This window comes from Trachinotus anak, unplaced genomic scaffold (assembly GCF_046630095.1).
Source record: "Trachinotus anak isolate AG129_WGS33_773 ecotype Australia unplaced genomic scaffold, CSIRO_AGI_Tana_v1 ptg000021l, whole genome shotgun sequence".
Lineage (NCBI taxonomy): Eukaryota > Metazoa > Chordata > Actinopteri > Carangiformes > Carangidae > Trachinotus > Trachinotus anak.
The window spans coordinates 12,097,963-12,116,169 of record NW_027273872.1 but is presented as its reverse complement, the minus strand read 5'-3'; the positions used below and the strand labels follow the sequence as shown (position 1 = coordinate 12,116,169).

At 39.8% G+C, this 18,207-nt stretch overlaps 1 protein-coding gene across 1 annotated transcript; it reads left to right on the top strand.

Moving 5' to 3' along the window:
* The first annotated feature begins 207 nt into the window (after window positions 1-207).
* mtnr1al (melatonin receptor type 1A like) lies at window positions 208-6,495 on the top strand. Its single transcript, XM_071458182.1, has one exon. It carries the CDS (start codon window positions 1,714-1,716, stop codon window positions 2,530-2,532), a length of 819 nt encoding a protein of 272 aa, XP_071314283.1. The 5' UTR covers window positions 208-1,713; the 3' UTR covers window positions 2,533-6,495.
* The last annotated feature ends 11,712 nt before the right edge of the window (window positions 6,496-18,207 follow it).

Here is an 18,207-nt window from a genome sequence, read left to right as displayed (position 1 = left end):
AAGTTGGAAGGGAATGTGATCTGACTGGGAGTTTGACTTTATGGTCTACTGCTTTACTTTGCTTTCTTTAGTTTGTGTTTTGCTGTTTTTTTCCTGAAGGAACTCTTCTGAGACCCAGAGACATCTTTACATGTACTGTTTGGCCCACACAAGAGGATAACCATTGTCTAAAGTGCATGATAATCAAAATTTAATTGATAAAGCATTTTCTAAGATGGAAGCACACAGTGTTTTTCAAAGGTCTCTTAAGCCTTTTTGTTGCAAAATTTATTTCACAGACACATAAAGGGTCCTATCTTACACCTGGTGCAAAGCGGTACAAAGTGAAACCAAAGTGTCCTTGCAAGTATCAGACCAACACAGTTGTAATTTTATTGCTGAGCACCTACGTTGTTAGCAAATACAACCCTGTGAGCTCCCATGGGCATGTTGGTCTTAAAATGAGGTATGGTCATTGCTATCTTGATGCAGCAGAAACTGTTATCACTGTTATTTTAAGGGCGTATTATAACCTGCCGTGTACATTTGCTGGGACTATGTTCACTGGTCAGTAGAAATATTCATCAACTCATCAGGAGTATACTCTAAGTCTGTGTGAAACACTGCACCATTATAAAAGCAATCTGCCCAGGTGCAAGGGCACCTGGCTTTCAATGGGAATGGGGGATGACACTCTGATTGGCTTATTGCCATGTTATGCCCTAAACAACAAAATAGCAAAAGTGGATACGGACACACCCTAAATGCATTTGCACCATGCGCTTTAGACCATTTGCTTTGGACTGTAAAAATAGAGCCCAATATCTTTTTGACTTGCTGCATTGGTGCACTGAAGGACAATCCCACATCTAGAATCTGCAAGTCATCTCCCAAAAAACCCTGCTTTGACAATTTTGTGTAGCTATATGGTTAGAAATTCAAGCCCAGGAGAGGGACAATAACCAAAAATGCAAAAAGAATCATCAGTTTTGTTACTTCTTCCATTACAAATATTGATATTTTCCATATCACACAGCATCTACACTAAAATGTTTTCAACTCGTTTTTCAGTCACCCACCAGATGTCCACTTGACTTTTCCACTTAGGTATACGCACTCCATTTAAATCCTCTGGACATAGCCTCTCTGCTTGAAAAGCAGCATTTAAAACATATAATTGGTTGACCTCAGTCTTCCATTACTGTCCTGGAATACATTTTATTTTCCACACATGCCATTAACTTCCAAGAAAGAGCGAAAAGCTGCTGACCAAGAGACCTTTTTCTTTCCAACCCCCTTTACACCCGTCTCAAAATATACATTTTGATCAGTTGAGGCTTGGTGCTAAATAGTTGTACTTTGTTGAGCCTGCTGCCTATCAATATGTACTCAGGGATCACGAATGAGGAGGAGGTTTGTAGAAGGCTTTGTACACTTGTGAAAACAAAATCCATCTGAATGTGCAGATAAACTTTCATATCTAGTGTAGAAACTTTACACTCAACAACACAGCAATTTCAAAACAATAATCAGAAACAATGTTAAATACGATGGGATTATCTCCCTTTATCAAGTTTCATGTTTTGACAAGTTGATTTAAGTAGAATATGAGGAGAAACGGCTGCCTGGAAGGCAGAAGGTCATTTGAAAATGTTCACAGTTATTATGTTTGTCAGTACTGTGAAATAAATGCAACCATAGCAAACCAAAGTAATTTGTTCTCATACACCTCTCATGCAGTCATGTCTGACAGCTCATGTCATGTTGTCCTCTTGCTCTGCAGGAAATGCCTTCGTGGTGAGCCTGGCCCTTGCTGACTTGGTGGTCGCCATTTATCCCTACCCGCTGGTCCTGACCGCTATCTTCCACGATGGCTGGATCGCCGGCTACATCCACTGTCAGATCAGCGGCTTCCTGATGGGCCTCAGCGTCATTGGCTCCATCTTCAACATCACAGGCATCGCCATCAACCGCTACTGCTACATATGCCACAGCCTCAAATACGACAAACTCTTCTCCAACAGCAACACCATGTGCTACGTCGTGCTCGTGTGGGCACTCACCATCCTCGCCATCGTGCCAAACTGGTTCGTGGAGTCACTGCAGTATGACCCTCGAGTGTACTCATGCACCTTCGCCCAGTCAGTCAGCTCGCTGTACACCATCACAGTGGTTGTGGTGCATTTCATCCTGCCAATCGGCATCGTCACCTACTGCTACCTGCGAATCTGGATCCTCGTCATCCAGGTGAGGCGGAGGGTCAAGCCGGACTCGCGACCCAAAATCAAGCCGCATGACCTCCGCAACTTCCTCACCATGTTCGTGGTGTTCGTGCTCTTCGCTGTGTGTTGGGCTCCGCTGAACCTGATCGGCCTGGCGGTGGCACTGGACTCCAGGCTGAGCCGGGCCATACCGGAATGGTTGTTCACTGCCAGCTACTTCATGGCGTACTTCAACAGCTGCCTCAACGCCGTCGTTTATGGTGTCCTGAACCACAACTTCAGGAAGGAATACAAGAGGATCGTCCTGATCATCTTCAAATTTCACTGCTGAGACAATTCACCTAGGGGAGAGGCAACGAGCGGGGGCTATTTTTAACTTTTATGACAAGGCTATTAAAAAGCCATGAAAGAAAGAAAAAGAACTTGACCTTGAAAGAGAGAGGAAAACAGTAGTGATGAAAGGGAAACAAATGAAGGTAGGAAGAAGTAAGAAAAACACTTTGTATAAGAGAGAGAAACAGAAGAACTTTAATAGCTGGAGGAGGAGGGGTCGAGACAAAGTGAAATAAATGATCTGAGAGTTATCAGAGATGCCCTCAGGGAAAAGGAGAGACTTATAAAATACAGAGAGAGGGAAGCAGAGACCAGAGTTTGGGAGTATCTCTCAACTTAGTAATGTGTTTTCTCATGACTTTCATTGTTAATGAAGTCATGAATGACCATTTGAATTAAAATATGAGTTCTTAGTCATGTTTTTCTAACTTTAGTTTGATGTTGGATTATCCAAACACTTCTTCCCCCGATTAATTCTGATGCATGAAACACCTCTATAGTTTCATAATAGAAACTCTCCAATGCTGTAATTTGAAGGACAGAAGATTTAACACTGTTGCTGTCTCATGATTGGTCACAGAAAAGAAAGCTGGACTCATTTCAGAATGAGGAGAGGGGTTTTTACAAAAGTTATTTGTTGTTTAGAATACCAAACTGGTGCTCTTTTGGAATATTAAGTAGTGTAATGAACTTTTGAGCAGCACATGAATATTTAACATGAGCTCTGATAGAGGCTAATTAAGTAATTATTGTGGTATTTTAAATTTCACATTAATGGTGTTTGGAGGAATGAGCAAAACTCTTAATAGAGCAAAGGAAGAGAAAGAGCAAAGGATGGATGAATGGCAAGACATAGAGAGTCTTTGACTTGACTTTGACTTGACTTAGACTTAAGCCCTTTGTACTTGAAATGACTTGAGCCCAAGCCCCTGCCCGGTGATCTGAGAGGTTTTTGTTGACAATTTAATACTTTTTTTTCCCATTGAAAACTTGTCTTTCAATCCAAAAACTGATCTTAAAGAGTAACTTAACATCAGGCTGAAATGCATTGGTTTGCTGTTCCCTCTGGTTAAAAGCTTCAAGCCTGTTTCATTAAAGCTGGGGGTGGCTGGGTGTGGTCAGAAAATGTGCTCTGGTGCACCTGTAGCCACACCCTACAGTGATGTCATGAAGTCCTGTACTACACCTGTACATCACTACAGACAGGTGAGAAGTTAAAGCACTGGAGGTCAGTAAAGAGAAGATTTTCAGGGGGTGTTAAATTGGTCTTTAAAGGTGAAATAAATGAGCTCTCCATACACTACAAGATTTGGCAGCCTAGGCCTCTTGCCACTATAGCTAAATGCACTAATCCCTGCACTAAGGCTGCATTCAGACCAGCATTAGAACTGTCTCAGACAAATGCAGCCTTTTCTCAACGTCTCTTTATGATAGCAGTGTGTGGAAAGTCCCTTTTGGACCACAGGGGATTTTTTTTGTTGCAGCGCCTCCTCAAGGGCACATTGGCAGCAAAGTTGAGCCACCATGCCACATTCATATCTATTAGTAATTGATGCAGAAGCTTGGGCAAAAAAAAACAAACAAACAAACAAAAACAACAACATTGTAAATATGTGCAAATGCATATTTTCAGTAAATTACCTCTAATATGAATGATGCAGCATCTACCTTATAATCATCAAGACTGTGTAAACTTGTGTCTTACAGTCTGCTGCACCTCTTTGGTGTCTGTTACGGAGTCACCATTTTCTCAAGAAACATGGTAAAAGTAAAAGAAAAGAAGACAGACACATTTGACAGCTGGACAGTTGAAGAATTAAAAAGCTGGTGAAGAAAACAGCATCTGTTAGACTGTGATATTCCCATCACAGACCCATCATATCACACTGTCAAGCAGATGTACAGTACATCCTGAGAGCATAAGCACCAACAAAAAAATCTAAACTCAAAATGAACTACTTTCCACACAAAAGTCTATGATCTCAGTGTGCACCTCGTACACCTAAGCTGTACTGTAGAACCTGTCTAAATATAATACTATGAAGTGGTTAATTAATTATATTATTGGAATTACTTTATATTTATATTCATTTATAATATATTTACTGTATGATGAATCATTTTAAATTCTATTCTTGTAATTTAGAATTATTAATAACGAATAAATGAATTAATTAATACCTGTACAGATGGTCCTGGACACTCTTTTTGGTTGTAAGGTGATAAAAAATAGTTTTAATCTATTTTAGAAAACAGAAATAAACAATGGGATTTGGTAAGTTGTATGTCAGATCATGTCAACCTTATGTTTCAAACATGATACACTGTTGCAGCTGATCTCATCTCAAGTTTCGCGTTATTTCTCTTTAATACATCCATGGTTATGATGTGACCAAGTCGTCTGATGTGATGTGAAAATCACGGTCTGCTAGTCATTGTTTTCTTCACCACTTTTTTAATTTCTTAACCGTCCAACTGTCCTTGTCCTTGTCTCTCCGTTAGTCTCACTGTATCAGACGGCCAACTTTTGCTGTAATGTTCCTAAGTATCCTACAAATCATCCTGCAACCTACATAAAAATTGATGATGGCGACATTTGTGAAACACTTCACGGATACTACCGTATTGGCCTGACTACAAGACAATTTATTCTGGGAATAAGGTTTAAAAAAGTGTAGGGAATCTTCTATTAGAGGACTAGACTAATTACATCTTCACAACTTCAGAGTCCGTCAGTCCTAAAATTGTTATGTTAGCAGTCTTATCATCAAGGTCAACCTAAATTCGGGCCAATATGGTAATTATTTGTTTCCTGAAGACAATTCACTACTAAAGTCCCAGTGTCGGTTTCTCAGAGTCTGATGTGATACATTACTCTAACAGTTATAGTCTCTTCCTTTCAGGGAGGATAGAAGAGGATATGACTTGTTGACTTGCTAAGGACTAGAGAGTCACAAATAAGTTTAGGACTTGGATTCGACTTTTAATGTTAATATTTTGAGACTGAGACTTGTGGCTCGCAAAGCCTTTGTCTCGCCTCTGGGGCTTTTCCTCTGATGAAAGCTGTATTGGTGGTGTTGCTTTTCCCTGCTGACTGACTGTCTCACCTATTGACATTATCAGTTTCTACTACCAGGGACAGGAACTGTACAGGTGGGAGGCAATCTGCTCCTCCTGTGATAATCCACTCAGACAATATGAAGGTGTTTCCTCACACTCATGGGCCAAACATATTAAGACTAAAATGAACAAAACCAGAAGAAAAAACAAGACAAAAACACGGTGTCTCTGCGACTCAGAAGCAATACTGTGTGCACTTTTATGTCGAACTTGTCTAACTTATGTTGCACTTCTATTCCCTTGGACTGGAGCGTAACAGTCACTCATTAAAACTGTTCATTTCAGTTCACAAAACACACAAAAACACATTGGTGTTTCCACATCACACACCCTCCCATCAGTGAGTCAAAAAAAAAACAAAAACAAAAAAAAAGACGTAGAAATTAGTAATGAAGTTGTGGTTGTAATGAACAGTTCTGACCACATCACTGTGTTTCACACTCCTGGAAAGTGGAAGATGAATGTTGCATATGTATGAAGAAGCAGTTTGCTGCTGTGATAATCCATCTCTGCACCAGTCCCATTTTAAAGACCTCGATGTGTGTGTGTGCATGTGTGTTTGGATCACACTGTTCTGGGACCAGTTTTTTTCACAATTCAAAGGTCAAACAAGGACATTTAAATTGTGTCCAGCATGGGCCTTTAAATTGGCAACAGGGCCAGCTGTTGGAGGGAGAGTGTGTGTATGTGTGTATGTCTTTGTTTCATTTTTGTGCCAAAATGTTCTGGTTGCAAACACAGGGAAGGTCTTTAAGGGTAAATTCATAGCGAAATGCTTTTTTTAATTCCTCTGTACCAGTAGACTTGAACTGGATAATTTGCAGGGCAAGCAACTTCTCAACAACCAGTTACTTTTGGACATAACCAGGCCAGCTGTTTCCCCCTGTTTCCAGTCTTTATGCTAAACTGAGCTAACCAAACCAGCTGCTGGCTCCAGCTTCATGTACAACCATGAGAGTGGCATCAACTTTCCCATTTAATGCTTGATAGGAAAGTGAATAAGTACATTTCCCAAAATGTCAGACTGTTCCTTTATCTGATGGAGTAAGTGACTAATTAACATGGAAATTCAAACAAACTGGCAGGTGTGACATTACTTTAAATTAAAAGAATAGTTTTAAATTTTGAGAAAAAGTTTTTTTTCCATGGATCAAGACCACTTTCATGTCAGTACAGTATATATGAAATTACAGCCAGCATCAGGTTAGCTTAGCTTAGCATGCAGACTGAAAACAGAGATTAAAGAAAAAAAAAAAAAAAAAACACACATTCACAAACAGAAATGTAAAAATGTCAATTCGTGATTTGAGGAGGAGGTTTAGGAGTCAGGTGCAGCGGGGACGCTTGCTATCACAATAAAGCTGCTGGACAACCACTGGTTACAGCGCTGGTTTTTACATAGCTGACTGTACACGTTTGTTTACATGATATATAAAGTGATAATTGATGAGCTTTAGAGGTGCTGTTGAGTAACTCTGGACAGAGCCAGGCTAGCACATTTGCTTGCTTACATCTGCTTCCACTCTTTATGCAAAGCTTGGCTAACGGAGGTAGGCTAATGGACCTAGAATAACGAAGTCATGGCTCTAACTGAAAATAGAACTAAACTTTAAAAAAAGGAAACAAGTAAATATATTTCCCAAGTTTGTTTTTTTTTTGCTTTCTTTCGTTAAGTCATCTATTTCCTTATTTTTACATTAACCTTTCAATCTTTTTTGGGTAATAGTTCAATATACACAGTAGAGTTTGCTTTGCTTTTAACATATTCTGTATGTGATGATTTCAAATGCTTTCTATTTAAATAAGAGCACTCTACAGCACTCTTTGTCTGTAATGTATGCAACCTAGATGTCAAAAACATCCAAAACCTGCCCAGTTTTCACCTAGAAGAATTCCACCTGCAAATTACCCAAACCATGCCTACTGTGTAATGACAGTGCGATTCCACAGTTCCCAGAAGAAAATGGTGATACGGGTGGAAAATATGTTGAGGTTTTTTTTTTTTCAAACCAATTTTCCAGCTCAGTTTGCCCCAGTCCCAGTGCAGATAGATGTGAATTCACATTCATAGAAGGTTCAGTTAGTGAATAGACGCCAGGTGTGGGCTGGTTACAACAGCCTGGTGAGGACAGTAACAAATATAAGGCCCACTGAGAATTTAAAAAAAAAAACAAAAAAAAGAAACAGAACCTGACTTTTACCTGGAGTAGTGTAAACTGAAACATCTTTTCCTTTATTCTTCTTTTTAGCGCTAAAAAAAAATCAATGCAACTAACTGAGCTTGTTGTTGTTAGTGTTTTTGGAACAGTTAAAAAAAAAAAAAAAGAAAATATAAAAACAAAGCCATCCAGTCACATTGGAAGCCAACAGTAAATGAGAATGTACCTGCTTTCCTTTCATACACTGTTTTGCACATCGCCGTGGAGAATGTTTCCTCTGAATGTCTGTAATATTGATGAGGCAAAAGAAACCAACCGAGCCCTGGTAAACATGTCTTAATAAAGGAACGTACACTGTGAGCCGCCGCTCCTGTCTGTCACTTTATTTCACACACAATCACACTTTAATGGCGAGGCGTGACAGGAGAAAAACATGCTTTTACATGATCAATATTTAATGTGATATGGTGGAAAAGGGCAGAAACACATTTTTTTTCAGGCTCATTGTCAACATAGTGCAGACACTTTTCCTTGTAGTTGTTAAAGATACACTCACACATCTGGGTTTGCAAATCCCAGAAGACCTCTTCCTCACGGTGGGTGTTATTAAAGTCAACTCCAGTGAGTTTTATAACACCAACAGTCAGGTGGGAGACAATTTTGGGATTGTGTGGCAAATCGGATGCTACAGAGCTAAATCTGCAAATGCATGTGCACTCAGTTGGCAGTTCATGAGGTACACCTGGATAAAACTAATGCAGTCCTGCAGTCGGTCGTCCTTCATGAAGATTATAATATTCAGATTGTGTTGAAATTGTTTTGGAGCGGTGCTGATTCAACTTTATGATTACTGTTTTTACAAGATCCTTTTCACACTAAGATAAGATCATTTTCACGTTATTATGACATATGGAGATATTTGGACTCAAGCATGAACCGATTAGATTTTGGTGGTCAAAGTTCAAACGTCAGGGTGATCTCACACAACATGTTTTTGACCATAACTCACAAATTCATACGCTTATTATGACACAATTTAACTCAAATGTTTATAAGGATTCTCTTAAAAGTATGTAAGTCCAGATCATTGTGTTATGTATTTATCAATTGTGTTATATTATTGCTTTAGGCTACAGTGTTTCTTCAGGCAGTGATGGACCGTGTTCTTGTTATTACAACATACTAACTTATCATGTTAGAGTGAGAAAAGTTCGTTTTAATGATATAAACTGTGATCTAACCTATTCTAAGCTCACCTCATATGAAACTCATCTCCAAGCTCTTTCTCTGTCTCATTCCGTCTCAAATACACAAATCACTTCACTGTCCATCCACTGACAGAAACTCGAGTAAATCATCATATTTGATCCAATCAAAGCACCAGAGAAGGGCTCCATGAAAGCCGCCTCTCTCAGCACCACAAAGACGACAAGGAGCCAGAGAAAGACGCTGTTAATTTCAGTAATAACAGTCACTACACTTCATTGCTGATAGAGACGGAGAGAGGCCACATCAAATTTGCATAGGTATCAACACCAAACACTACAGTATACGGCCAACTAAAGCAGGGTATAGTATACTACATCCTAAGCTTTCACTCCAATCTTATCTAACAGCCATGTGTTTGGGGTCTGCCATTCTCTCCACTGCTGCCTGGTCCAGTTAGCCAGGAGGTGTGTGTGTGTGTGTGTGTGTGTGTGTGTGTGTGTGTGTGATGGGGGGCTGGGTTTGGGGGTTAGCAGCATCATCATCTGCCTCTTTCTCTGTTGAGCTGTTACCCCCATCCCCAACTTCCTCTGCTGGCTTGTCCTGTGTTGTCACGCCAGGCACTGGCACATTCATGGTAGAAGATGCCTCTGGGTCCAGAAACAACAATAATAATAATAATAATATAACTTTATTTATATAGCCCTTTTCTTAACAAACAAACAGAGTCAATGTGGGGCTGGAGCCAGTCCCAGCCGACACTGGGCAACGTCGGCTGGGTTTGGCCCCACAGAGTCAAGGAGAATCTCCTGAGGACAATCTCCTCAGAGATTTCTCCTCAGAGGCAATTGTCTTAGATTTTTTTGGTAATTCCAAAATTTCTGAATAAGCTTTCCGTTTAGTCATATCTGTATGCTCACTACAAAACAGAGAAACGAATGATGGCAATTCAGCGCGCAGGCTGAGTGGAAAAGTTTGTTGTTGTTCTTTTTTTTTTTTTCTTCTGATCTTTGAATTAAAGTCAGAGAAGTTTATCATATTGCCCCGCCACGCTTCGATGGTGATGGCAAGATAGTATGCATGTATCTGTGAAGTGAAGTTAGTTATGAATCACCCTCATTCATGAATCTTACATCAGTAATAGCCTCCTGGTAATTTTCCACATGATATAAGATGATGAAGATTCAGAAAAATAGAAATGCATGGCAAACTAAAAGAGAATTCAGAAAGAGCAGACCCCTGCCAAGGCTAATGCGTAACAACATAAAAGTCAGATTTCTGTTCACTGCCACAGTCTTAAACAAAGCTTAGTGCCACCGAAAAGCCTTTTTAAGGCAAATAAAGGACTTTGCTGCTGCAGCCAGCAGTGTGAGATGAAACACACAGCAGTGAAGACGTGAAAGCACAGAAGAAATGCAACCAAAACAGAAAACAAATACGAGCCGAGAGGAGTGATGAGGAGAGAGAAGATGGGCTGAGGAAATGAAAGAGGCAACTCCAACAGGAGAGAAGGCAGCAAGAGATACTGGGTGAGTAGAAAGGGAGGATGAAGTGTGTGAGACTGGAGGAGGAGAGGAGAAGAAGATGAATGAAATAAGAGAAGAGGAAAGAAACAGTGAGGTGTGGACTAATGTTGGGAAGTTCCAGTGTTATGCTGCTTTGGTATAAACTGGGTCTGGACTTAAGATGTTGTCTTCATTTTAGGTAACAAGAGCACCAGGGACACACATTAATATTGAGTCAACACTTTCTTCCTCGTTATCCTACCAAAATACATAGTTGCAGGCTACATTAATGTAACCTTACTAAGGGCTAAATGTAGTACAGGAACGTATATGGACTACAGTGTAATAGTTGATATCAATTAAGACTAATCTAAATGTATGAGCAGTATCTATTGGTAATGATGATGTTAGGTACACTCAGGGGGGATCAAAAAAACAAGGGAGAGGTTTATAACGACTCACCTTTCTTCGGAATCAATGCCTTCCATTCAATATAAATTGAATTTTACTCAACAGGAACGGTAAATATGTACACTTTAAAATCAAGAGTACTTGTATAGATGTGTCTGTGTTCAGTCAGTGTCGACCCGGGTAGTGTGATTTTGTTTTGCAAAGATCTTAGCTGAGTAGAAGAAGAGATGAGTGTCCACCTTTACCTGGACACAGGAAAGAGCAAAAGCTGCGACCTCACAACCGCCACACCTGCTGGCCTGCGCTCTACTGCTGGAGGCTCATAGGTTTTGGTTCTGGGTGGCCATATTGGAAAAACCAACCTGCATACAGCAGTAGTTGTGGCTGAATTAATATTTAAACCTCACTGTACAGTATGATAGCCTACTATTTATCTCTGCTTATGAAAATATGAATTCAATGACACCATAACAGAATGCATAAAGCTGGATAGATAGACACAGTAACTTTAGGCTCCATCTTATGGCTTTCAAGTACAACATTGCAACAATAGTTACTATATTTTCAAGAATAAATCATGAACTCACATATAATCACATACATTCAACCTGTCTCCAATTGTTTTTTAGAGTCTCTAACATACATACAAGGATGCATAATTCTGCAAAGATCCACAGAATATAAGTGTACTACAGAGTGACGTTAGCTAGTATCTAAGCTAGCATGAACAACATTTTATGAATGTAGGTATGAAACTCAGCGGAGATCTGCTCGATAAAATACAATGGAAGGGACGACGCTCGCAGGTCAAACTTCAGCCTTCAAGGGTAGGAGTGTTCTTAGTGCAAAATCCCAAAAATACTATTTGTTCATGAAGCACAGAGAAAGTTATAAACGCAGTAAAATCCCACAACGGATTATCTTTGCTCTTGTGTCCAGCATACATTAAGAGAGCGACCTGCAGCGCATATGCACACTCTGCTGGTGAGAACAGGGAACTACATGGAGTTTACACTAAGCTGGTATTCACTTAGCGCAACTAATGAGGGTCACATTAAGATGGTAAGTTAATGGAATAATGGAGTAGTTTTAACATTTTGAGTTTTTCCAGTTTTGGGTGCTGTACACATTTTCTGGCTGCAAGAGGAGCACACCAACATGAATTAAAACAACATGTCTCCGAAGCATTAAGCTGTAGACTGATGAAATCAAGAATTACTTTTACTTCATTTAATTTCTGTATACATAGAAAGAAATAAGGGAAGACCTGGGGACAATAAACATTTTTAAATCAAAATATAAAACCACTATTTACAGGAACAGAAACTAAAAGTTGTGTAATGTGGCTGAACTGCAGCAGTGAGTCTCCCCAAGGTGAACCTGCAGCAGCAACCAGGAGTAATATCCGCAGGTTAATGAGGACTGTCCACTGTGACTCTGATAAATGAATGAATCCGACAAGCCCTGAGGCTCCCGGGCGGTCTCTTTGGCATTCCTCTGCAGTGTCAGTGTAAACTGGATATGTATCAAACTCAAAAAATGCCAGTAGAAAATATTTCTTTGTTCATTTTTTTTTTTTTTTTTTTTTTTTAATTTAAACTGTAAAAAGTAAAGATTTGGTTGTGTAGTTTTTTCCAGCACTAATGTGGACAGAGGAGGACTATAAAAAAGAATTATTACTGTAAGAGTGGAGGTTTATGTGGAGGGGAGAGGGCAGGAGGGAAGAAGATGGGAAAGAAGATGGCAGTAATGAAAAGAAGAGGTTATGATGGAAAAAAGAGAAGAGACAAAGGATAAGAAATGAAAGAAAGAAAGGTAGAAAAGGGAAAGCAGAGTAGGTGATAGAAGATTAAAGGGGAAGAGGTGAGGCGTTATGGAGTGACAGGAAGGACGCAAAAATTCTCTGCCATTGAACAGAAGTTGAAATTCATTCATTTATTAAATTGAAAATAGATGGAACACGAGATACAGAAGATTACATCTGGCTTCTCTCCCTCTTTTTCTATGAATTCATCTCCTCAGTTTTCCTCCCACTTTCATCTCCTTTATGTCACTTCTCTCTCCCTCTGTATAAACAAGTATAAATCATCCAAGCTGCACTTTGCAAAGCAGTTGCTTTTTATACGTCAAAACAAGTTCAAAAATGCATGAAAAAAAATCCATTTCACTGCAATAAAATGAAAACAGCCTCTGTGCATGTTACATCTTTCAGGTGAACTTCTGCTCATATTATGATTATGCTGTCAGCCATGAGCTTCAATTTCAGTGTGGTCAAGGGTGAGAGATGACCCCTGGATGAAGAAAGCCCTGTTTAGGTCAGATCATTAATGGACTCATGTGAGACATCCATTGATTATTCCACACACGTGCAGCTTGAGAACCCTCCAACAAGAACTGAAGGGCCCTCAGATGATGTAAACGCTTACAAGAAAGTATGGATGCAATTATGGATGCCCAATTCCTAATAGCTATGCACCATTAGATGAACTGACAACTACCAATGAATTATGGTTTTCTGAGGAAAGTTCTGGAGTTTTTGATACAAATCGCAACTGATCATGCAGGGTTTCAAAGTTGCCTTAATTGCTTCAAGTGAACTCAGATATAATGCATTATTCTCAACTCACCATCTCTTCGACAGAAATTATTTCAGTTGGAACAATTACGTGTTAGCAAGGTGTTTATTAGTAAAAATAGTTTTAGGGGTTGAAGGTGGGTGAGGGTGGAGGTGAGATGGCTTCCAGCTGAAGACTGAGGTCTTAGGAAATGAGGAGGCAGCGTGGGCTAGAGTTGTGGTCTGGCATAAGAAATAACTGAGACACAGGAGAGAATCGGGTTAGCAAACAGCTGGAGGGAAAACTGAAGAGATATTCTCAAGTAAACACTGTTGTCTCAGTACATTCAATATAATGTCCATTTCCAAAGCAGGAATTCATCGGTACAGCAAGCAAACTATGCCATGGCTTTCGAGGGCTCTTTTTCTTTCTTTCCTTTTTTTTTTTCTGTCTTTTTCATGGTCAAAAACAACATACAACATTTATGAAGCACTTGATGTAGTCTTTATTCCTATGACTGAGAATATGACTAATAACAGACAAAAAGTAGCTGCTGCTGCTGCCTGCTCTGCGTCTTTCAGCAGCACAGAGGTGTGGCGAGGGAGACGCTGTTTATTTCAGTAACAGTTGTACACGTAATTGCTGATATATACAGAGCATTTTGCTAATGGCCGACACACTTCAATGGTGATGGCAAAAGAATATGCATGCTGGTATCTTTATTACAGTGAATCAGTGATGAATCACAATCATGCATGAATCATACATCAATAACAGCCTAATTTTCCACATGATCCATGATCATGGAGATAAAGAAAATAGAAATGCAAGGCAAATTTAAGATTTCGTCAATATTTGAGAGACATCCAAATATTTCACCAATCATGTTTTCAGGGGAGCTCAGGCTTGAAGTTTGTTGATGGTAGCTTCAGTATTTGCAATTATTTCACAGTTTGGAGTCTTCACATTCCCCCAAACAACTGCAGAAAGGTTCCCAGCTCTGGATTCAAGTGTTTTGGTCAGGCGTGAGAACAGCTTTAGTCACGGTTCAGAGTCAGAGCTATGTTCCAGCTCGGCTGAGAGGTCAAAGCTCACAATGCTGACAGGCAGGATTTCAGAGTAACTGTAAAAATATGGGTGATGAAAAAAAAAGTAGTGTGAAAAATGATGAGTCCATGTTCAGACTTTTGTATCTATCAAGGTCCCGAGTCAGGTCTGATTTAGATTGCAGGTCACTGGTCTGTGCCAAAATATTGACTGGACCCAACAGGACTTTTGGATTTGGACAAGGTCTGACTTGAACAAGTCTTGTTCATTTATTATTGCCTTTCCTACACAGATCTGATCAGCCATGCAAAGAATAAATATTGGATAAGTTCGGGTGACTAAAACTACTTGTGAAAGGCCCAGGATTGAGCCTCCAGGCCTTCAGCTTAAGGCCTCATTTCAAGTGTCCTATATTTGGATAAACTCTAGATGAGATTTAAGACACTTTTGTCTACATTTGCCACATTCATGTGTCTCTGTTGACAAGATCACAAATCTGATTGCAGTTCGTCTTTGTTTTCCAGGCTACATGTAAATCAAGGTCAGTCTTTAGTTCAGAAGGCGGTGGTGATACACCTGAAGCTGTAGCAGTTTAGTTACAACAATAACAGTTTCACTAATCAATAACCAGACATAAACACATAAATTCATCATATGGACGAACTACAAAGGAGACAAAATTTGTAAAGTGTATTTATTGTATTTGATGTTACACTATGGGAGGAGAAAATATTATCTACTTAAGTTTCTTGGAGACACAGATGCATTTATATTTTTTCAACATCTGGATGGAGAGTGTCTAAATGTCATCCAGTGGCGGTTTGAAAAATCAGATCTCAGTCCACCTTGAATGCTTCTCAGATACATTCACACTTGGATGTCTAACTGATTTGTCCACGATGCATGAAGTGACCAAGTGTGAAAAGTGTCTAAATGGCAAATCAGTCTCTCATTGCCATCCAAAACAACCAATAACAGTGTTTTCTGATGTGATGCTCCTATGAGTATTTTTCTGATCCACCACCTCTGTGATAAAACTGCCAAGAGCTGAATGCTTTGTACGCTTTGATGACATGAGCAATGCCTGCTGCATCTTTAGCCAACCAATCAAAAGAAATATTTGAATTTTGCTTTATTGTGCTAGTGTTAATCCCTTTTGCTTCATGGGTGCTGTATTTGAACCAGCAGGAAACCATCCAGGCAAATCTTTCTCCATTGAGTCAGTTTCACCATGGGCCTTTTAGATATTTGAGTTCAGTTTATGTGTGCCAGTACAACCAAAGGACACTAATATAGCACAGCACCAAAACAGAAATTCTGTACACTGAAGTTAAATGGGTAATGGATGTTTTTTCTGTTTTTCAAGAGTCCATTAAGTCCTGGGTCCAGCTGCTAATGGTTGTGTTCAGGTTCATAAGGGTCCATTTCAGGGTTCATACAAATTTAGGATTTGGACCCACGGAGCCAAAATGTCCAGTAGCAACTCAGTAGAAAAGAGACTAGTTCCACTGGGTAGTTTCAAGTATAGATATGTAGAATTTCATAAAGTATTTCTTGTAGTTTTACAAAATTAAAGGATTCAAGTAATCATTCAACCAGCAATTCATTATGGAAGCCATCACATTAAGAAATGCATTTTTTACATTAATCATCTTGCAACAGCAGTGAAATCATCAGCGCGTGGCTGCTGCTTTTCAATTAGAGCCATTTGCCATACTGCTCACAGCAAGACCTGATCATGTTCTTAAACAGAAAATACACATTATTCTCCTCTCAGCTCGCTCAGTTTTAAAATGGAAAACAGCTTTCCAATGATGTGAAGTAAGAGCAGAGTGTCCTTTAAGATGAGTCTCTACAGGGAAGCTTTTCCTTATCTCCCAGTTCTCATCGAAAGGTGGTGCAGCTGCATGTTCCTGACAGAGCTGAGAGAGTCGCCCAACCCCAAAACAAGACTTTAACAACAGTCTAAAGGAAACCGCAGGATCCACAATAAGCCCTTCACGCAAGCATCTGCTCAAATTTCTAAAAGCTTGAGGTACAGTGTCTGGTGAAACACCATGGCTTTGGTTGGACACGTCAGCGTTGCAGGATGATATTTTACATTTATTACAATTTCTGTCATTTCATAAAATATTCCTTGAAAACTATTTCTATAAATTAAGGTGAGTCAGTGAGCGAGTCAAGGAGTCATGGTTAGTTCAGACATGTTGGCTTGGCATCAGTGGGCAGAAATTCCATAATTGTCTGCACTTCCTTTCAGGCTTTAGAAAATCTGGCTGATGACGAGAGACTTTGGCCAATCACCGGTCTTCTCAGAGAGAGAGAGAGTTCCTATTGGCTGTTCTACAAATGCAGACACACGTGCACGTCCTTTCAGATGGATGTGTGTCAATATCAGTGACGTGTTTCAGAGATGGAGAGAACTTGCTGTTGTTCTCCTGGACAGGTAACAGGCTGCTATGCATTTTCCTGTGTTGTAGGGGTTGGTTGTGTAGGTAGATTTACCATGAAAGCAGGTGAAGCGTGGCTGTGTTGAATGTTGCCAATAGTTTAGCCTTCTGCTAACTGTAGCCAAAGGCTCACACCTGCAGCTGTGTTGCCTGCGTCCATAAATGGCATGCGTCCATGCCCATGCTCGTCAGGTTGGAGGGGTGGGAAGAGCTGCAGTTTTTTTCTGATTTACACCTACACCACCTTTAACTTTGTTGAACTATGGAAAGTAAACTCCAAAAAAGATATTTTAAATGACCTATTATTGACTATTATTCCTCACCTCTGACCTTATGTAAAATGACTTTGTAAACTTTATATGATTTGGTTCTATATTTTTAAATTTGTTAGCCCAGCCATCTATTTATTTTTTGCTGCTTATGTCTTGAAAAGTATTGAATTGAACTGGCAGAAACCCTGGTATTGTGCATTCTGTTAATTCACTCACCTGCAGATAAATCCACTGATGGTCTGTTTTGAGTGTGAAATACTCGCCTCATGTAGTCTTAGAAGTTTTTTATTTTGTTCCTTCCTTAAAAATAAAAGCTGTTATTAGTCTTGATAAGTACATGCTGTCTTTCTGACATGGGTCAAGCAAAACCCTTGACACAGATGAGAGGACAGTAAGAGGTGTGCACAAAAACATCAACTGACAGGTCAGGGTAAAAGCAAAGAAGTCCCCATCACTAATCACCTGCTGCACAAGGTAAGAGCAAACCAACGCTCTCATGCTGGTTACTATGTTCATAACATTAACATGTATGAAAATCCTGCTCTTTCCTCACAATATACTCTAATACCCTAATGCCAACACTCTCATTAGAGATGACTGCAGTGTAAACAGACAGAGCGTCCATCATGGCAAATTGTCAATACAGGATATAATCAGTGTTATTGATCAGCCACATAGGATCATGAAAACAGACTCGCCTTTATGCCTGTTTCATTTTTCCTCATAACAACAAGAGACAGTCTGCTCCTCCACTGTGGTGAAGACCCAGTTCCACCCCATTCATTTTCTCTGGGACGTGAGACATTGTTCACGTGGTGGAGGAATAGACGTTTGCCAAAAAACCCCACAACAACAAAGTACTGCAGCAGGGAGTCAGTAGGTTTACTGTGTACCAGCTGTGAATACATGTCTGTGGAGGAGAGGATCTTTGTACTTTCTGGGATCCCT